This window comes from Myotis myotis, unplaced genomic scaffold (assembly GCF_014108235.1).
Source record: "Myotis myotis isolate mMyoMyo1 unplaced genomic scaffold, mMyoMyo1.p scaffold_m19_p_20, whole genome shotgun sequence".
Classification (NCBI taxonomy): Eukaryota; Metazoa; Chordata; class Mammalia; order Chiroptera; family Vespertilionidae; genus Myotis; species Myotis myotis.
This window is the reverse complement of record NW_023416325.1, coordinates 1,331,966-1,352,815: the sequence shown is the minus strand read 5'-3', so window position 1 is coordinate 1,352,815 and position 20,850 is coordinate 1,331,966. Positions and strand designations below refer to the sequence as shown.

At 54.7% G+C, this 20,850-nt stretch overlaps 2 protein-coding genes across 9 annotated transcripts in view; both read right to left on the bottom strand.

The window, feature by feature from the left end:
- THOC5 (THO complex 5) overlaps positions 1-5,534 on the bottom strand; it is a 29,569-nt gene extending 24,035 nt beyond the window's left edge. For 3 of the 8 annotated variants that reach the window (XM_036353667.1, XM_036353670.1, XM_036353668.1), the window contains exons 1-6: positions 5,384-5,533; positions 4,364-4,603; positions 2,788-2,919; positions 2,005-2,148; positions 769-882; positions 518-615 (exon numbers count right to left, since the gene is read on the bottom strand). In XM_036353667.1, coding sequence (XP_036209560.1) covers positions 518-615; positions 769-882; positions 2,005-2,148; positions 2,788-2,883 — 452 coding nt within the window. In that variant the 5' untranslated portion in view covers positions 2,884-2,919; positions 4,364-4,603; positions 5,384-5,533. Of the gene's footprint in view, positions 1-517; positions 616-768; positions 883-2,004; positions 2,149-2,787; positions 2,920-3,686; positions 3,706-4,363; positions 4,616-5,383 lie in introns of those variants that run through there. The other 5 variants (XM_036353669.1, XM_036353663.1, XM_036353666.1 and 2 more) reach the window with 4 other exon arrangements.
- A 917-nt stretch (positions 5,535-6,451) lies between these two features.
- Positions 6,452-19,804, bottom strand: NIPSNAP1 (nipsnap homolog 1). Its single transcript, XM_036353671.1, has 10 exons — positions 19,671-19,804; positions 13,877-14,004; positions 13,656-13,701; positions 13,309-13,403; positions 9,839-9,909; positions 9,536-9,676; positions 9,246-9,277; positions 8,809-8,903; positions 8,633-8,716; positions 6,452-7,526 (listed from the first exon to the last, which is right to left on the bottom strand). Exons 1-10 carry the CDS (start codon positions 19,763-19,765, stop codon positions 7,462-7,464), a joined length of 852 nt encoding a protein of 283 aa, XP_036209564.1. The 5' UTR covers positions 19,766-19,804; the 3' UTR covers positions 6,452-7,461.
- Positions 19,805-20,850: the final 1,046 nt, after the last annotated feature.

Below are 20,850 nucleotides of genomic sequence, written 5' to 3'. Positions count from 1 at the left end.
TCTACTCCTCCCTCCCTTCTCATCTCTCACCTTGGATTTGCCAAGAGGCATTATTACATTTTAAAAAGAACACTGCAAATTCGTATTTGTTCACCAAAGGCAGCTAAGCAGCAAGAAATCCCGGTTTGCAAAAATGAACTGCTGGAACTTTAGAGATGAAAACTGGGCCAAAAGGTTAAAAGGACATGACTGGAGGTGAGCTGCTCCCAACAAGGCTGCTCAGAAATCAAACTGGTAATGAACGCAAAGGCCCCTACTAGGGAGAGACAACTGCTTCTGACCAGGTGCGGAACTCAAAACTCAAAATGGTCAGACAGGCTTCGGAGTTTCTTTGCGCAGCCTAAAACTATTGCCTCCAACCTTCCCACTCAAAGTCATCTATTCACCCTTCTCCCAGGTCCTACCGTCTCCACAATCATCTGATTTCTTTTTGAAGAGACTAGCTCACACAGAGCTATGCGGGAAAAGGCAGTTACTAACAGACCCTCTTGCCAAAGCCCTGGCCTCCAAAACTCACTTGAACTCCAGACATTTAGTGATCTCCTTCTGCAGGTGCATCACCTCATACAACAGGTTCTGGAGCTGCAGGTGATAGGCGTCTACTTTCTGCTTGGCCTGAAAGGAGGAGAAGGTCAGAGGTGAGAGGGGCAAGTCAGGGTGGGGCGGGGCAGAGCAGAGTGGCAGCCAACTCAGAAAAAGGGGTAAAGGGCACTGAGAAGGGGATGGGGAGGAGGGAGGAGGAGAAGGGTTAAACCTCTCAACTCCTACCTCATGGGTCTGATCTCGTCCTTTCTTCAACCTGATGTGGGCTAATCGGTTAAGCTTCTTTAGAGTCATGAAATGAACACAGCTCAGGATCCTGCGATCTTCAATCTCAACTGCCTGCGGGCAAAGAAAAGCTGGTAAACACCGCAAGAACGGGCACTGGCTCGCTTCCTTCGGCTCCAAAATAAGACCATGGAAAGAGGCAGAATCATGAGAAGAGTCAGAGAGAAATGAAAGAATGACTATACAAGGGAAGGGCTTAAGGTTCTCAGGGCAAAAAGCCATTTCTGGTTGGACCAAAGTTAACAGGAGTTGAATAGGGAGCAAGTGCAGCCAACGCACAAAAAATCTGTCCTTACATATCGCACACAAGAGATCCAAAATCTTACCATACAATTTTACCTCTGTAAACAGCATTTCAGAATAATTTAAATGAAAATAGAAGAATTATAGCTGTAAAATTTGACTCTCTTTAAGAGCTAAAATATAATAATTTTAACAATATTGGCCAGTGTAAACACATGAGATTCCTGGCAAAATATGGGTTGTTTTGTTTTGAACTTATTCATCTAGTTTATAGTCACACTGTTTAGTTTCTCTGCCCAAAAGCCTGGTTTATTCATTTAGTAGTAATAATTTAATTTTTGTTCTGATTTCCTTGTACATATCCACCCTTATAACAGCAAGGGTATTTACATGTCATTTCTCAACACCTAGCAAAATACTTAGCCCTTAACCCTGGCTGGTTTGGCTTAGTGGATAGAGCATAGGCCTGCGGACCAAGGAGTCCCGGGTTCGATTCCAGTCAAGAGCACATGCCCGGAATTGCGGGCTCAATCCCCAGTCGGGGGCATGCAGGAGGCAGCCAATCGATGATTCTCTCTCCTCATGGATGTTTCTATGTCTCTCTCCCTCTCCCTTCCTCTCTGAAATCAATAAAAATAAATATTTTTTAAAAAAATACTTAGCACTTAATACACATTATTTGGATAAATTATCAAATTATAGTTATGGGAAAAATTCATTATCCTGTATTTTATCATTACTGTCATTTGTGAGTGGATGGTGATGAGAAGTTCCAATAGATTAATAGACAGGTCCCTAGAGCGCCCAGGCCCCAATGACCTATTCACGGCTAGGACAGGAGGCCAAGGTCAGGATGGGCTCTCTCTGGTAAGTGCGAAACAGGTGCATCCATGTGGACCCACCAGGTTCATATCTGCCTAGTCCACTCCTTACCGCATCCTTGCCTCCCCTGCTCTTCAGGTCCTGGATCTCAGCCATGAGTCGCTGCAGCTCCTGGCACGTGTACTTGTACAGCTCATAATCTCTTCCAGGGTCCCGCAGGTCCACCTCAGCCTCCTCACTGTAGTATTTGCCTTCCTGTGGAGGCAAGGATACAGGCCTTGAATAGGGAATAAAAGTCTCCCAGTCAGGACCAGGGGCATGGGCTGAGATCAATAGCAATGAAACCCCAAAGCAGGTCTCTAAAGGATCTGGTCCTCAAATCAAATGTTTTTCTTCTTTTCAAAATGGAAAAGAACTCCTCTCTTCTGATTATAAAGGAATGCAGGCTTAGTGACAGATTCAGTAAGGAAGGAGGAGTATCAAAAACAAAATAAAAAACGGGGGGTGGTGGTGGTGGTAAGAGATCCACCAAAGGACTTGCATGCATGCATATAAGCATAACCAATGGACACACAAGTAGGGGGGCGAGGGCATGTGCTGGGTGCGGGAGTGGCCAGGGAGAGGTCCATGGGGAGAAAAGGAGACATATGTAATACTTTCAACAATAAAGAATTTAAATTAAAAAAAAAAGAAAAAGTTTTGGTTCTTGGGATGCTGCAGCTACAACTGATGGGGACACTCAGGCCCTGGAGAGCCAAGTGAATTCTGGGCACCTGGTTAAACAGAGGCTCCCTGGAAGGTTGTCCCTCTGACCCTCAGCTGCTGCAAACCCGCAGCCAGGTGCCCGGCAACCAGCTGTGCTCCCTCAGCAGCATGGCAGCCCGCGAGCCCCACCTGCTCGGGGTCAGAACGATTCCGCTTCCCCTCCGCTGGAGCGCCATCACTTCGGATCACTTTGGGCTTCCGCTTCTTGCTCGACTCTGAGGACATGGCTGTTTGGTGAGGTCAGGAAGAAACAGCAGAGACCTGTTAAGAGGAGAAAGCTTTCGGATTTTCCTGTGGTCAGAAAACTTAAGTCTAATGAGCAGTTGTGGTCATTTACACCCTCGGTAACCCAAGAAAAGACTCAACCTTTCAGCCCTAGCGGGGTAGCTCTGTTGGCTGGAGCATCATCCCGTACACCAAAAGGCTGTGGGTTCGAGTCCTGGTCGGTGTGTGTACGGGAGGCAACTGATGGATGTTTCTCTCTCTCGCCCCCTTCCTGTTTCTAAGCATATTCTTGGGTGAGGATTTAAAAGAAAAACAGACAAGCCTCCCAAGCTGCAATTAAATCCTCTATAGCCGAAACCGGTTTGGCTCAGTGGATAGAGCGTCGGCTTGCGGACTGAAGGGTCCCAGGTTCGATTCCGGTCAGGGGCGTGTACCTGGGTTGCGGGCACATCCCCAGTAGGGAGTGTGCAGGAGGCGGCTGATCGATGTTTCTCTCTCATTGATGTTTCTAACTCTCTGTCTCTCTCCCTTCCTCTCTGTAAAAAATCAATAAAATATATTTAAAAATAAATAAATAAATAAATAAATCCTCTATAAAAGGAGGGCGAGGGGTCATCCCTCGGCCTGTCCGAAATGAACTCATCTTCCTCCCCTCCACATCTTGTAAAGGCACCACCACACCACTGACCAAGCGCCTTAGCCTGGCCAATAGCACGTCCCTGATACTACTGCCTCATCACCCTGAGCTGGTCCTTGACCTAAGCACTCTGTGGGTAATGTTCTCATTTGCTCTTTATACAAACCTTTCAGATAAGAAGAAGCAAGTTTTATAGATGAGAACACGGAGCATCAGAAAGCGGAATGACTTGCCCCGGCCGACACAGCTGGGATGTCCCATCAGTGCTCTTAACCCCATTATCGTGCCGCCTCCTCTTGCCACCATCTCATCTGGGGATGCTGTCAACTCCCTGGGGACCCCCAACATTTAAGAGAGCAGAACCTAGTCCTGGCCAGTGTAGCTCAGTGGATAGAGTGTCAGCCTGCGGACTGAAGGGTCCTGGGTTCGATTCCCCGTCAGGAAACAGGCCCAGGTTGCAGGCTCGATCCCCACTAGGAGGCGTGCAGGAGGCAGCCGATCCATGATTCCCTCTCATCATTGATGTTTCTCTCTCTCTCCCTCTCCCTTCCTCTCCGAAATCAATTTAAAAAAAAAAGCAGAGCCTACATTTCATGGAGCTCTTGGGTCAGGGAGCACCCTCCCTCTGCTCTCTCTCCTGGCTGTCACCACAGCCCCCCGAGGTGGGCAGCACCCCCTCCCGTACCCCAACAAACCAGTCACCAACCACCATCGGGGTAGCCCGCTGCTCGTGGAAGCGGAGCCGGGGAAGCCCTGAGCTGGAGGCTGAGTCCTGGGACCAGTCCCTGCCCTTTCCTCCGGGCCCTGTCCCCCTCGCAGACCCAGTGAGAAAAGAGGCCCTACCTCAGGGGTGGCTGTGGCTGCGGGCCGGGAAGGCGATGCAGGCGATGGGGAGCGGGTCCTGGGCGGGGGTGGGGGTGGGGGCACAGCGTGATCTTCGATGACGGCGGCACCGAGGAGCAAGCGACTCTTTCCGATTCCTGTTAGAAACGGCCGACTGCTCCCAGGAGCGTCTGACGCCCCTCGCTGACCATCTGTGAACCCCGACGTTCCTCGCTTCACGAAGGGACTCTATCGCAGAGCCTGAGACAGGGAGACCCGGCCGGAATCATGAACAAGGACGTCTTCACTTTAAATATATTAACTTCTTATCATAACCTTCTGCACATGACAAGTGAACCGAGTTTTACGTGTATGACGTTTCAAGCAAATTTAAATTTTAAAAGTGGCTCGATGCAGCCCTGGCCGGGTGGCTCAGTGGGTGGGGCGCCCTCCCGGGCCCCAAAGGATTACGGGGTTCGATTCCCGTCCATCCAGGTTGCGGTTAGCGTCACCCCCGCCCCACGTCGGGGTGCCTATGGGCGGCAACCCACCCATGTTTCCTTCTCACGTCGATGCTTCTCTCTCTCTCTCAAAATCAATACAACATTTTTTTCAAGCGGCTCCATTAAGAGCCTTTAGGAAACGGTCCTACATGGTATAAGCTGATTTTGGCCAAAAGACCTGAAAGGCTTCCGTGCGAGCAACCACGACTGGGACCCAGAAAAGAGTGTCTTTCACAAACTTGAGCGCCCGGGACATGGGCGCTGTTTTCACCACCGCCTTCGTCCTCGTCGTTTAAAAAGGCTGCAACGTGGGGCCTGGGATGCTGCAGCCAGCACTGCCCACGAGAGGACACGGAGCGCGCAGGGCCCCGAGGACAGAGAACCCGGGCGGGACTCCGGCCCGAGGACGCCCCCGGGCGGCCGGCCCGCCCCGCAGTCCCCGAGCCCCCGAGCCCCCGGCCTCGCCCAGCCGCCCTCCCAGGGCCCCGACCCCTCCTCGCCGCCCCGCGCCCCGAACCGGCCCCCGCGTTCCACTCACTTCAGGCGGCTGGCCGGGGGAACTGCAGCCCGCGCACCATCGAGAAGCGGAAGGAAGGAGGGAGCGGCCGGAAGCGCGGCACGGAGGCCGGAAGCGGAAGGCGGAGGCCGGAAGCGAGGCACGGAGACCGGAAGCGAGGCGTGGAAGCCGGAAGCGAAGCTTGAAAGCTTGCAATAGTGGCTGGCGCCCCGTGCTGGCTGCGGTTTGGTGACTTGGGCGCCAGGGGCTGAGGCAACTGGGTTGCCAGGGAGGATCCCACTGCCATCACCGCACGTTGCCCTGGGAAACCAGGAAACTGAGGCTGCGCGGGCAAAGACTCAGTGTGTTTCGTTCACTCTTCCCCCAGCGCCTTAATGCCCGCGACTAGTAGGCTCTCTGCCAAGTATTTGTTGAGTGAATAGGTCTTTTGCCCAAGATTACACAAGAGTCGGGTAGTGTAGAGCCCCGGCCGGGTCGCTCAACTGGTTAGAGCCTGGCGATTGCTAAGGTTGCCGGTTCCAGCTGGGTTAGGGCACATACAGGAATCAACCGATGAATGCATCAACAAATGGGTGTTTCTAAAATCAGTAACTTAAAAAGATTTCGAAGTGTGGCAGTGTGAAGATTTGGACCCCTGTGGATATGCCTCCATACCCTGGGTTCTTAACTGTCACATTCACCCTAACATCCCACACTATGGAGGGCAGCGAGCCAGGCGGGGCATTAACCCCATCTTACACGTGTTTTTCCCCCAAGTGCACCAGCAGTTCCCTAGCTTAGGCCCGATTTGCCCAGGCAGTCGCAGTCCTAATGCATCGTTTCACAGCTCCAAGTGTTTCTACCCCGGGTAGGAAGTGCACGGGCAGGTTCAGGACTCTGGTATGAATCCTTATCTGGAGGTAGAAACACTGATGTCCCGAATCCCTGGTTACACAGGCGTTCCTTTTGCCACGGAGGCGACCCTCCCTGAGAAGCAGTTCCAGAAGCACAGGACCACGTGGGGAGGAAAATCAGCAGTTGGACCTGGGAAGCTGGCCCCGCCTCGGGCACCTACCAGAGCTCCTCGCAGATGATGAGAAGACACCATGGTTTATAGTAAACATTTAATATTTCCGTCAGCAATTCCAGCGCAAGTTTTCCTGAAAGGGGAGGCATAATCAACCTACCCAGTGGTTCATGAGGTGTGGAGGTCACCGAGGAAAAGCACAGGCCGTGGCCCGATATCTGCCCACAGGAAGGGAAAGGGAGGGCAGGAGACTCCCTGCACAGACAGACGGCTGCAACGACACATTCAGGTTTTCAACCACAGGGTGTAGAGGGAAAGCGAGGAGCCTCTTTCCAGCTGCCTTGTATTAGGAAACCCTCCCAGGTGGTCTCGTCACCTCGGTGCTATGTCCCCCATTCTGTATTCCAAGTTCTGCAGTTCAAACCCAGGCTGTGAATTCTACGTTCTACCTTCTGGGTTCCTGGTTCTCGTTCTGTTCCATTCTGTTTCCTGCCCCCAGATCCTTCCCAGCTCCATTTCTCCAGCCTTTCTGGGTTCATGAGATGAACCTCCGGCTGACTTTGCTAACTTGAGGATTTCCCTTTACTTCTTGCAATTCTAGGCAGTTCTAGGCTTTTCCCCAGCAGGAGGGATGTGGGTCGGACTGTCCAGCAAGTGGATGGCCAGTGGAGACCGGGGAATTTCCCCGAGAGCCTGGTCTGCTTTGACCCCTTCCCACCTCTAACCACTGGACACACTACCTTTTGTACAACTAAAGCTAAATTGTTGTTTTCCTTGGTGATACTTGGGGACTGGTGGGCCCGAGATGAGGAATTTTGGGGGGGGGGTGGGAATGTGAGAAGACATAAAAGGTTGCTGTTCTTCATTCAAAGAAATTAAAAACTGCTTCCAGCACAGGGGCAGGGATGGGCAGGGCAGGCAGAGCTGCAAAGTCCTCAGGACTCTGTCATCCTCAGCTCCCCGTTGTCTGAGCTGAGCACTAGCCCTCAGAGTCCTTCCAGATCAGAGAGAAAACCAAGACAGCTGGACTGGGAGCCCCTCTGTCCGTGGCTGTCAGCGGGAGAAGGGCAGTGAGGCGGCGGCAGCAGCAGCATCACTGGAGAGGCGAGATCTTCAAAGGGATCATGATTCGAGACTCCATGTGTCGCACCAGGGGCACTGCGGGGAGAGGCGGAGGTCACAGAGGTGAACGCGGCCAGCTCACCCAGGAAACTGGCTTCTGAGGGGGAGAGTGCCTGCGACGCCGAGACAGGAAATGCCCACCGTCCTCCCGGAATGGCCCAGGGAGAGCACCGGGTCTTCCAAATGGTGAGAGAAGGGAGGACTGAGGTGGCGATGAAATGCAACATGTCAACGCTTTTCATAATTATACATTTATTTTCCTGGGTTTGTGAGAACAAAACAAAAAAACTAGCCTCGCCCTAGCCGGTTTGGCTCAGTGGATAGAGCATGGGCCTGCAGACGGAAGGGTCCCAGGTTCAATTCCAGTCAGGGGCACATGCCCAGGTTATGGACTTGATCCCTAGTAGGGGGCATGCAGGAGGCAGCCTATCAATGATTCTCCCTCATCATTGATGTTTCTATCTCTCTCTCCCTCTCCCTTCCTCTCTGAAATAAATAAAAATATATTTAAAAAACAACAACACTAGCCTAGTAAAAAGTGATTTCACAGATACGATTGCTTAGGACAATGCTAGGTAAAGCATTTATAGAAAAATACCAAGAAAGTAACTGTAGTAGTAGACTGGTAGGACAAAAGGGCTCCGTCAGTCAACACCTACTGATCCAGGTGGTCCTAGGAGGCCCAGCGAAGGGACAGAGAACTGGCTGGGAAATATTTGCTGCGTGCTTCCTCTGTGCCAGGACCTGGGTGTAGCCCTCTTTATAAACTGGCTCCTGGAGCCCTCCCTTGAGCCCTCCAAGGCAGGCACCGTCACCATCGCCATTGTACAGACGAGGAAACAGCCTCAGTGAGGTGGAGAGCCGCGCCCGAGGTCACAGGGCACACAACTCCACTCCTCAGAGGCAGGGACCTCCTGGTTGCTATGGCATCCCCTAGAGCACTCACGTAGGCCTGCCTGGACCACGTGCAGTGAGCCACCAGGATGGAACCCCAATAACTCACTGTCTTCAAAGCAAGCTCCCCATCGCTGGAGGTAGTCAAGGGAGACTAGATTCCATCCTCAAATAGGGCTCCTAGCAGATGACCTCCAAGGGCCCTACTGCCCCCTCCAGCCCTCCTGCTCCCCGGAGAAGGGACTCACCTGTGTAGTAGACATTTTCGTCCCAACCCCTCTTCCTCCAAGCAGCATTTCTAGTCTCTTCCCGAGACTGCAGGTCTTTGTAGGCTGTGGGAAAGGCATTGCCTCATTCCTTGGGCACACAGGACTGGCTCTCCCTGCACTGCCCCTGGGGGGGGGGGGGGGGGGGAGGAGCCTACCCCAGAGATGGTGCACCACGTAGAGCTCTCCTATCTGTGAGAAGAAGCCGCCCACTGCCTCCTGGTTCTCTTGTCGGTACTTGATGGCCCGAGCCCTGCACGGCGGAAGAGTGTTGGGGAGACGCCAGGGCCGGGAGACAGGGCCCCCTGAGGTGTCTCCAGGCTGATTTCTCTGCTCCACCTCAAGGGAGAAGCCCGAGGCCCCCAGCTCTCGAGATGGCTGGGGAATGGGGTGACGGAAGTGAGCTGCGGGCTGGGTGATCCCAGGGGAGTCTCTAGAAGATGCTCACCTCCTGGTTGCATCCTCCCACGGGATCCCCGAGGGGCAGAGGTTGCAGGGTTCCCTGCCATTTGGCCCCGGGAAAGGTTAACTAGGGGCCTTGGCAGGGCAGGTGGGCAGGGTCTCCCCAACCCGAGCCCCCGGCACGGCCACTCACCAGTTGTTGCCCCACTCGATCATGGTTCCTGGCTGAGAGAGAACCAGAAGAAAATCGAATGAGCCCTCACCTTGGATTCCAGCGTCACAGCTGGGTGAAGGCCGGAAACTGCCAAGTCTCCCCTGGCCTCAATCAGGGGCCCAGGTGCATACACACCTCTGTTCTGGGCCCAGAGGGAGGGAGAGGCCAGAAACCCCAGCCTCCGTGCCGGGGCACCGGCCTCGGGGCGCCTATAGCTGCACTCTAGCAGGGGGAGCGGGGCAGGCAGGGGTCGGGCGGGAGGAAGGCACCTTGAGCTTGTACGTCCTCAGCTCATAGATGTTGGGACCTGCTCGGGGCTGCGGCTCGTTCCAGAAGCTGAACTCGAGAAGCAACTGGTTCCTCCTGGACAGCAGCATCTGGCTGCGCTCCTTCCGGAACTCCAGGTACTCCTGCGGGCGCGGCGGTCAGGGCAGGGCAGCCGGGGAGCAGGACTCCCACCCCCCGTGCCCCATCCCCCGCAGCGGGTCCCACGGGGTGGCGGAGGCAGCCCCCGGCACAGGCTGGGCCAGATCCAATAAGCGGAGAGGTTTGCCGAGGGGACGCCAACGTACCTTGTTGTTTTTGAGCTTGTTCATGCAGTCCATGAGGGCGGGGTAGCCGCCGGAGAAGCGCCACAGGTGCACTGTGGTGGGGCAGAGGTCCGGGTCAGGGGGCCCCTGGGACCCAGTCCTGCTTCACCCCAATTGGCTAAGCATGTATGTAGGGCTGTGGCCTCCAGCCTGGTTCTCGGTAGCACCAGGACCCTTTGCCTTGGGGGGGGGGGGGGGGTGCGGGGGCCAGTGCTGGGCAGGGCATGACCCCAGACACAAGCCCAGAAGACCTAGGCTGGAGCCCCAGCTCTGCCAGGTGGCCTTTGACCCCTCCAGGCTTCAATGTCCTCATCTTAAAAATGACAATAAGCCCTAACCGGTTTGGCTCAGTGGATAGAGCGTCGGTCTGTGGACTGAAGGGTCCCAGGTTCGATTCCGGCCGAGGGCATGTACCTTGGTTGTGGGCACATCCCCAGTAGGGGGTGTGCAGGAGGTGGCTGATCAATGTTTCTCTCTCATTGATGTTTCTAACTCTCTATCCCTCTCCCTTCCTCTCTGTAAAAAATCAATAAAATATATTTTTTAAAAAACCCAACAATAACGCCCCCACCCAAACATCCTTAAACAGCAACTTGAACCAGACGTGAATTTATACCCAAGGAGCAGGGCACACGGAAAGCCAGGCTGTGAGGGACACAGTAGGAGGGGGTAGGTCTGATGGGCTGAGATGGAACATTCCAAGACAGGGAATTAAAAAAAAATAAACCAAGGGACAGAACAGCATGTACGGTATGCCACCACGTGTTTGGGGCGGAGGGACTTCTCCAGGGACACTGGTCTCTGCGCCATCTCTTGATGGAGACCCATGGGATTGACAGCAGATGGCCCTGGGGCAGAGACCCGAGGCCTGGGGGCTGCAGGCAGGAAGGAGGCTGACTTGGCACCGAAAGCTCTTGCCCTATTTGAAGTTTCTCCTCTAGCCTTGGGACTGGGTTCAGTATGTCCCCTATCCCCACGCCTGCCCAGGACCTCAGAATGTGACTTGATTTGGAAATATAAGCTCCTTGTAGGTATAATTAAACGAATATTAGCTCATACTGGGTTGGCCTCAAATTCAATGACGCGTGTCCTTATGAGGGGGCGATCTGGACACACAGAGAGAGAATACCAAGTGAAGAGAGAGACACGGGGAGGAGCGACGCCTCTACAAGCCAAGGAACGCCAAGAGTTCCCAGCAACCACCGGCAGCTGGAAAAGGGGGAAAAGATGCTCCCCCTCGTCTTGGGAAGGAGCGTGGCACTGCCCACACCTTGAGTTCAAACCTCTGGGCTGCAGACCTCTGTTGTTTTAAGCCGCCTAGTGTTGGAACTCTGTCACAGCAGTCCTAGGAGGCGACTACATTGTGAAATACTGAAGAACCCACTACCGTGGAAGCAGAGAGAACAGTCTTCCATCCTTGGGAGAACAGCTGGGACACGGGAGGAAAGCGCCCCAAAGGCCCATCGGATGCTACACTGCGGGCAGCTGGCTAACCGGCTTCCCAAATGCGGGTCCCTAGCCCCAGCCTGTCCATCACCTGCCTCTGGACTCCATCTGTGCCTCGATGGTTCCATCTGCAAAACTGTCTGACCCTACGGTTTGTGTAAAGGCCCTTCCCAAGGGGAAACAGCGAAAGCACTGTATGGATGGAAGGCTACCACGACCAGGGATGCTGACCTGGGGAAGAGGAATGAAGTTAATACAGGGTGGTGGTGGGGTGGGGGGGACGGTGAGGAAGGACCACCAAGAGGAAGAAGTTACAGGCAGGGCGTGTAGATTCACTTGAAGAAATAAATCTCTAACCATGAAAGTAGTTCTTCTAGAAGAAGGATCAGTGATTCTTATAAATTCATTAAAATGTAGCCCAGTCGCTGTGGCTCAGTGGTTGAGCATTGACCTAGGAACCAGGAGGTCATGGTTCGATTCCGGTCAGGGCACGTGGCCGGGTTGCAGGCTCGATCCCCAGTGGGGGGCGTGCAGGAGGCAGCCAGTCAATGATTCTCTCTCATCATGGATGTTTCTCTCTCTCCCTTCCTTTCTGAAATCAATAAAAAAAAATTTTTTTAAAAGACACGATTATCAGGACTATGAAAGAATGAGATAAGCTGGCTTAAAAGGTAGTGAGCTCCCCACTGCTGGGAGAGTTCAAGGGAAGCGTAGAGAACCTCCTATCAGGGCAGCTCCAGAGGCGCTCCCTGTGCTGTGCAGAGTCTAAATCTGTCCCGGACAAGAGGATTGTCTACTGCGATGCAAATGTTCTATAGCCGTGCTGTCCAACACGGTAGCCAGAGTCACATGCTGCTTGAAATGTGGCTTGTGTGACTGAGGACTGAATTTTTCATTTCATTTCATTTCACCTAATTTTACCTTAAATAGCTACATGTGGTTAGTGGCTACCTTCCCGGACAGTATAGACCTCAAGGCCAAAGCCCCCTTTGAGTGGCTGAGCTGCTATGAGTCAACCAAATCCATGGGTGGCCCCTACCACCTGGCGCCAACTGAGGTGGGTGAGTAGGGGTGGGGTGGGGCATGCTGGGGGGTAAGGAACCAGCTCAGACAAGAGCCCCTATTTATTCCACAAATGTGAGCCGCATACCGGGGATTCATTCAGTGATGAAGACAGACAGACAGACAGGGGCCCCGCCTTCCCAGGACTCACCACCTACAAGGGGAGACAGACAAGTACACCATAGGCTGCACTATCAGGGCAGAGAAAAGGCAAGTCTTAGGTGCTGGGGAGCCAGGGGAGAGGCCTGGCCCAGCTTGGTCGAAGGAATCAGGGAGGCCTCCAGGAGGAGGTGATGTCTATATCAAAATAAAAGACGAGGAGAGGAGTAAACCAGGGAAAGTAGGCAAGGGAGAAAGTCTGCTTCAGGCGGAGGAAACAGCAAGAATAACAGTGTGGAGCCAGAGGGTGAAACTATCGCAGGCAGGACAGCACAGGAAGCAAGGAGGATGTGGAGAGATGAGGCCAGAGGCTGGGCAGGGAAGGACGCGCAGAGCCCTGTGGGCCACCCCAAGGGCAGAGGGGAGCCCCCACAGGTGTCTGAGCAGGGGAGTGAGTCGATGAGGGATTGTATTTACAAAGACCACTCTGGCCCGGCTGGTGTGGCTCAGTGGTTGAGCATCGACCTATGAACCAGGAGATGATGGTTTGATTCCTGGTCAGGACACGTGCCCGGGTTGCAGACTTGATCCCCAGCAGGGTGTGTACAGGAGGCAGCCAATCAATGATTCTCTCTCATCATTGATGATTCTAACTCTCTCTCTCTCCCTCTCCCTGCCTCCCTGAAATCAATAACAATATATTAAAAAAAAAAGAAGAAGAAAAAAAGAAAGCCCCCAGGTGTGCTGCTGTAGAGGGGGTGGAGGGTAGCCAGGTGTAAGAGGTGCGGGGTGGGGGGGGGGGGCCTGGGTGGACGGCAGTGGTGCTGGAGACGGGGCCACCTCACCTGCCTGGTCCTGCTCCCCATACCACGTGTTCCAGTTGCCCACAAGCGAGCAGGGATAGTCCTCATCCAGGTGCAGCTTGGGCAGCACGGCCTCCCTGTGGGAGGGGCACAGAGATGGAGGGGCTCACACCAGCCACATCGCACCCTGAGGTAAGGGTTTCCACTCAGGCCCTCGGGCCTGGGTGTCAGCCTCCCCATCTCTCAGATGCAGATGCCGGACAAGACAGCCTTAGGACTTCCGGCTCCAAAATGTGCATCCCTGGACTTCTGTAAGGAGCATGGGGCTGGGAGAGGTCCCCACCCACCCCAACAGGCACGGGAGCAGGTGGATGGAGGAAGATGCTCACGTCAGGCTGTTGTAGGCATCCAGACACTCAGGCTTCACATTGTGAACTGCAAGAGAGGACAGAGTGGGAGGTGAAGCAGGGGGGTGTGTGTGTCCGCGGGGAGCTCGGGTGTGGGGAGCCCCACAGGGCCAGGGCGCCCGGGGCAGCTCAGGACCTCCCCACCCAAGCCTGTGTGGAGGGGAGGGCTGGCGGGCAGGCTGGGGGGCGCAGCAGCCGCTCACACTGGATTTTGTAGAGGTTACTGGTCTCCTTCTTGGAGAGGAGGGTGGAGTGGGCGTCCTTCCGGGGATCCACCTTATGCACGAAGAGTGAGCGGAACCAGCTGCCTTCATTGTCCTTGGAATAGAAGCTGCGGGACAAAGGAGTTCAGAAGGACAGGCGGCCACGGGGAGCCTCCGCCTTTCCACAGGCTCAGGTGCCCCGCTCCCCTCCCCGGGGCTGGTGACCCACATTCTGGGAACAGGGCCACGGAATCCCATGGCAGCTCCAGGATGTGACATGTCATTCGCTGGAGCCAGCTGAGCAGACCTGGTCCCTTCTGCAGGGTTCTAGGCGCCTGGTTTGCCTCCTGAGTCTTTGCTGAGCCTCAAGAGGCCCAGGGAGGCAGCCCCACCTCCCATCTCTCTCTCCAGCCTCCCTGCCTCCACTTCATCCCCTTCCAAGGGGGGCCCCACAACTGCAGTCCCTTTCCTAGAGGCAAACCAAACCCAAACCCACCTACGGCACAGCCACAGTCCTAACAGCCCAGCCTATAGTGTCAGCCTCCCCCCAAGTGTGTACCCCTCTCCAGGGATGCTCCTCCCTGAACTCACCAGGCTCTTGCACTCTGTGCTTCCTTTGTAAGTTCTGTCCCCTCTGACGAGAAGGCTGCACTCCCCCTCCTTCCCCGTGCTCACACTACACCTGGCCTGCGCCCCTTCCCAGCCCCCACAAATGGATGGCCAGAGACCACTAAGCTTTGTCCCCAAGGAAGTCCCAGTTGCTGGAAGCAACCAGCCTTGGAACACAATGACAGCTGGAAGTCTCTGGTAGAGCCCAGGAGAGTGAGCCTGGACTTAGCCTCTGGCAATCTGGGTGGGCTCTCTAGAGGAGGTGATCTGGCCAGTCTCCAAATCTCCAGGGTAAAAAGCATAGCAAGGCAAGATTCATTCAGCCAACACTTAATTGACAAAGATCTGCCTTGTGTACCTCCTTAGGGTGCTGTGAGAATGAATGAATGAATGAATGAATGAACAAATGAATACTGTTCCTTGTTCAGAGTAGAGGGACCTGTTACCAGGTCCTGCCAGACCATAACTGCCTTCCCCACACAGTCCCAGCAGCTTCTGGCCAGGCCTGAAAAGCAAGTCTGCATGATTTCCGGCAGTGGAAACCCCGTCAGCAAGTCCTCCCCTTTTTCAAGCCTTTTCTGTGGCTAGAATAAATGTCTTGTGAATTCAAAGCATTACATTTCCCCCCCAAAAAAATATGCAGCAGCCACTGGGGCAGATGAAATTTAAAAAGCATCTTAAGCCCTGGCCGGGTGGCTGGGAGGGGGTTTCGCTATGGATCACATTCATTGGGGACGTCCGCTGTGCCAGGGATCTGCGGCCGGCTTTTCAGTAGCTTGATCCGGCGGAAGCTGTGGAATGATGTCACAGTGTTGATACTCCTGGTGTCCCCATTTTCCACACGGGAAAATAGAAGGTCAGGGAGTTGAAGGGGTGGTGGCAGGGAGAAGAGCAACTCCTCCAGTTTGTCAACCAAGACCTTTGCTCCAAAACTCACGGGCTCCAAGTCATTTATTAACACCAGCACTGACCAAGATAAACAGCCAAGCGGCCAGCCCCGGAGAAGAGCCTGGGGAGTGGACGGCGGGTCCAGGAGCTCTCGGGGGCTCCCAGGTCTTCCCAGCACCCTCCAATCGCTCCTGCCTGCGGGCTCCCGTTTCCCCATGTGTCAGAGGAGCGCAGATCTCTCCCACAGAAAAACCCAGCAAGGGGCCTGGCCAGGATCCGAGGGCAGCATCTGACCCGGAACCCAGCATTCTCAGACTCACACTTCCAAGTTCATTTTCTCAGCGAAATTACAACATTCTCTTGCCCTTGAACTCCTCTTTGACCTCTCTCACCTTTCTATTTTTTCTGAAGCTCCTTCTAACACATACCTTTTTAAAAATCTATATACCTATATATATTTTATTGATTTCAGAGAGTAAGGGAGAGGAGGAGAGGGATAGAAACATCAATGATGAGAGAGAATTATTGATGGGCTGCCTTGCTGGAAGCTGGTCCACCCTTGCTGCTTGACACAGTCGCTGCAGGGAAGAAACATCTGCACAGCTTATGTTTCAAAGGACCTGGCGTATATGGCATATGGTTTGCTCCCCGTCTTGGCGCTATGTATTTTAAACAGGACCACCTCCCTGAGTAAGGTTGTTTCCCCAGGTTAGGGATTAACAGGACTAAGGAAGAGAATAAATCAGTAAATCCCCCTAGTGTTACAGAAATACCATGTACTACTTATGAAGAACTTGGACTAAGACTGTTGGCAATAAATTTGGGACTTGCCCTAGCCGGTTTGGCTCAGTGGATAGAGCGTCGGCCTGCAGACTCCAGGGTCCCAGGTTCGATTCCGGTCAAGGGCATGTACCTTGGTTGCGGGCACATCCCCGGTAGGGAGTGTGCAGGAGGCAGCTGATCGATGTTTCTCTCTCATCGATGTTTCTAACTATCCCTCTCCCTTCCTCTCTGTAAAAAATCAATAAAAATATATTTAAAAAAAAATTGGGACTTGTTGGGCCCACATCCCCAGGGGTCTTCCCACCAGGGAAAGCACCAAAGCTTATACCCCTGGAGACCCACGGACACAGGGCAGTCCCAGGGAAGGCAAGCAGCGAGGCTGGGAAGACATAACCTTTAATGGGTAGGATAAACTCCTTCAGTCATTTCCTTGTAGCCCATCAGTAGAGCAGCGACCTTGGAATAGCCCTTGTAATGGAACACAGAGATTAACCTAGACAAGATTAAAATCAATAGAACTAGATAGAGACAGGATTTTTGGCAAAGGTCAGATAAGAAACAAGGAACTGTAGGACGTTACCCAAAACACACCATGATGTGATTATAGAGGCATGCTTATAGGATCAAATAGTATAAATACAGATGTAACAGGACAATAAAGAGAGAACCTGGCTATGCTGATCAACTGAACACAGTCTTCATGTCATTCCTTCTTCGCCGACTCTGTCCACACCTTTGGGAACCCCTGGACCTGCTGGAGTTGGACCCCAACACTGCCTGCTGCATGCCCCACACTGGGGATCGAGTCTACAACCCAGGCATGTGCCCTGACCGGGAATCAAACCTGTGACCTCCTGATTCATAGGTCGATGCTCCACCACTGAGCCGTGCCAGCTGGGCTAACACATACCATGTTTATTTGTTTGTTTATTATGTGCCTTGTTTACTGATTCCCTGATAGAAGCAGCACCATAAAGACAGGGCTGTTGTCTGTCCTGTGTAGCCCTGCTCTCTCCCCAGTGCCCGGAACAGTGCTGGGCACGCGGCACATGCTCAGTCCGTGACTGGGGAACGAAAGGAGAGGTGGGGGAGCTCAGACCGAGCTGCAGGGAAATGGTGAGAGGTGGAAAGTGGAAGGCCAGAAAGGGCGGCCCTTCGCTCAGAGCATGGACACAGGGCTCAGGGGCCCTTCTCTCCCACCCTCCCCACCCCCACCTGCAGAATTCATGCTTTCAGAGCACAGGTTCTGGACAATCTGGGGTTCTCACCCCAGCTGGGCTTCATCTCTCTAAGCCTCATATTCCTCATCTGGAAAACAGAGGCAAAAGGACGGGCCTTTTAGAGAAAGGGTTTACACAGCAGTGGCGGCCGGGTAGCACTGTTCCTACCGAAACTCCTAACTGAACTCTGGGCTCCCCCTGTCACCCCACTTTTCCCAACCTGCCCATCAATTATTGTCAAGTACCACTTTGGTGATGTCTTCCATGGCTCCCCCCCCCCCCCCCCCCCGAAACTTCCTACAAAACAAAGGCTTGGGATTCCAGCTCTCATCCACTTCGCCAACCTTTCCAGAGCCAATTCCCATTTAAATGTGATAACCACCGAGCCAGGATTCCCCATCCCAGTGGGTCTCAAATCCCCTGAGACATTCCCAGGCCCCACCCCAGACCATTGCAACAACCTCTCTGGGAATGGGCCTAGCGATCCGGGTCTTAACAAGCCCACCAGGGGGTTCTGACCCACACTCAAGTCTGAGAATCACTGCTCTAGAGCAGTCCCAATTTATTATTATTATTTTTTTAATGTCATCTCGGTAAACCATCCAGACATGTCAAAGATTCTGTGATCAAAACTCTACTAAGGATGCCTCTTAGGCCTAGATAAACACACAATACAGCCTTTGTCCAACCTGTGGGAAGGATCAGCCCCATTCACAAAAACACCTCTCACATTTCCCCCGCAGCCCTGCCATCATTTTCATTCGACTACGTCCCATCTCCCCAAACACATGGGATGTCATTCCATCCCCCGGGATACCTAGCGCAGGGCTTCTGGCATGAGAACAGCTCCATATATGTCCCAGGTGAGAACTTTGCAGTAATGACACATTTGCACTCTTAATAAGTATCAATAGTCTGATGCCTGCCCCCCCCCTACCCCTGAAACGGCTCCATAATGTTTTATTTCTTCGCTTGGAAGCAGGGGTCTATGCACATTCTGAGACTCTAGAAAGGGCCCTATTTCTGCTTCCTGTTCCAGAAGCAGTAAGACACACTGGAGCTAAAACTGAAGTTCTGTTAACAGGATCACGGGTGCAGCAGTAATAACTGCTGTTTACTGAGCTCCTACTATGCGCTAAGACCTAATGGTCACAATATGTTTTTGAGAAACAAGAGGCTCCCAGGCTCCTGTGCGGCCTCTGGACGGTTGCCACGCAAATGGCTTCTACCATCAACGGATTCTACAACCCTGGGAAACTGAGGTCCCTTCTCCCAGTCTTCAATCTCTTCATCTGGAAAATAAGATGATCTCCCCAAGGCCCTTTCTGGCCTAGGATGAGGGGCTCATGCAGAAACTGCCTGAGACATCGCCTGGAGCCAGGGGCAAGACCTCCCATCCCCAGGGGCTAGCAGCCTCACATCACGGCCCTTGGAACCCTAACAACTCTATGAGATATGCACTGTTTTATCACTCCCATTTGTCCTGAACCCTGGGCCAGGGGCTGGGGAAACAGAAAAAACGAGGTGATGGTCTAGGAGGGGAGACCGGCAAGCGCAAGCGTGGACAGGGTGTCAGTGCAGCGATGGGGAAAGTACAGGGCGCTGGGAGAGGGAGGAAGGAGGGGAGGCCAGGGCCAATCGGGGAGCAGGGCCCACACAAAAGCTCAGGCTGGGGGCATGGTCCAGCCGGCCGCCCTCTCCCGAGAGGCCGCCAGTGGTGGCGCAAAGAGCACTGGGTGCCAGGAGACCAGGGTCCAGGCCCAGTGCTGCCACGGCGCAGCAGGGGGAGTGACCTTGGGCAATCCTCCCCCACCCCAGGCCTCCTCTGCCCCACCTGTACTGTGCAGGGTTGGGGAGCAAACGGTCTGTGCAGCCGTGGCTTTTGGGGATCCTCCATTGCTCCCCTTACGGCTCCCCCCGACCCCCAAGAAATTCCAGAGAGGTGGCCTCTCCCAGGAGCCCCCCAACGGATGCTGCCTCACAGTCACCGCAAAGCCGGGGGCTGAGGCCACTCCTCCTGCCTCCCCGGCTCCAGGGCCCAGGACCTGCCCCTCCCATTCCCCCCATCTTCCATCCCCCCAGAGCCAGGCGCCCCCTGGAACGAAGACCCTGCGCACACCACCTCCCGCATTCTGGCTCAGGGTTCTACCCCAGGACTGGATTTTGCCCCCGCCTCCAACCCATAGATTCCGAGCCGGAGTCTGCCCCTTCCCCACGCCCAGGCCCCGGCCCCCGCCCTGCACCCCCCTCCCCCCCGTGCACGCCTCCCCTCCCCTCCCCGGCCCGGCTCTCACCGCGCCGCAGCCGCAGCCTCAAGCTCCGCGCGGCGGGGCCCGGGGCCCCCCAGCAGCCGCGCCGCTGCAGAGATGCTGCTCAGCCGCGGAGCCATGTTGGCGGAGAGCAGGTTGGAGGGAGACCCCGCCCCTGAGCCCGCCTGGGGGCGGGGCGTAAATAAGCCCCGCCCCCTCCGGTCCCCCGCCTCCTTCCGCCCGCTGCTGCGGTGCATCCCCCGCCCCCCCATTCCACTGACGCGGGGGGGGGGGAGAAAGTCGGGGTCCTTTGCCTCTGAGCCCCTGCGCGCTGCTCCTGACTTGCTCCGTGACCTTAAGAAAGCCCTTTCCCCACTCCGGCCTCAGTGTCCAGTTCAATGAAATGGGGGCGTTGAACAAGGAGATGGGGAGTTCTTAGCCGGGCATGGAGGGATGGGCATCAGAGCAAGCCCCCGGAGACGGTGCGTTTTCCTGGGGGTGAGGGGAGCCACATTGTCCAAGAAGCAAGCCCCCTCACCATTTCAGACGGGCGGGCAGGGCTCAGGGCCGCGCCATCTCTCCATCACCTCCTTCACTCTTCCCATCCGCCTTTACCATCTCTTCCTGCGTCTCCTGGGGCCCCATGCCCTCCTCCTGCCCCGTCCAGCTCCTTTGTCTGCTCTGCAAACGAACCCCTGCTCGGCCACGATCCCCCAGATCACAGACCTCAGCAGAAGCAGGGAGCCTGCAGACCCCACACGGGGACCAGGGGCTTGGTGGTTTCCGGAGAGACGTGGAAGCATGCATGCACCCTGCTCCCCCTACCCCCCCAAGTGCCTACCCCAGGCAGGTGGCTCCTTGCTGGTGTGCTTGGAGTGGGGGAGTGGAAGGCAGGCTCTAACCCTGGGATTCCTTCAGCGAGTACTGGGTCTGCCTGGCTGGTGAACGTGTGACACTCTGAGACACCAAAGGTGGGCAGAACAGTAAGGCCCGGGCCCCCTAGGGACTTAAGGGGGGGCGGGGGGGAGGCGAAATCAGCTCAGCACTGACTCTGAGCCCCTCCAGGGCACTCAGGCACCTTCGGCCTCTCACCCCTCACCGCTCCTGCTCCTGCCTGTGACACAAAATATTTACTGGGTAAGTGAGGAATGTAAACAAAAACATTTTTGCCAATTGCAACAGAGGCTGTGAAGTGCAGGGGGCCATGAGGATTTACAATGGGGAA

What these genes read in the sequence shown, in the direction of transcription:
- NIPSNAP1 (XM_036353671.1), bottom strand. Translation starts at nt 19,765, where the DNA reads ATGGCTCCGCGGCTGAGCAGCATCTCTGCAGCGGCGCGGCTGCTGGGG. An exon ending in TGAGGACGTACAAGCTCAAG is followed by an intron (nt 9,278 to 9,535) that starts GTGCCTTCCTCC and finishes GTTCTCTCTCAG; the next exon opens with CCAGGAACCATGATCGAGTG. An exon ending in ATCGAGTGGGGCAACAACTG is followed by an intron (nt 8,904 to 9,245) that starts GTGAGTGGCCGT and finishes TCCGCCGTGCAG; the next exon opens with GGCTCGGGCCATCAAGTACC.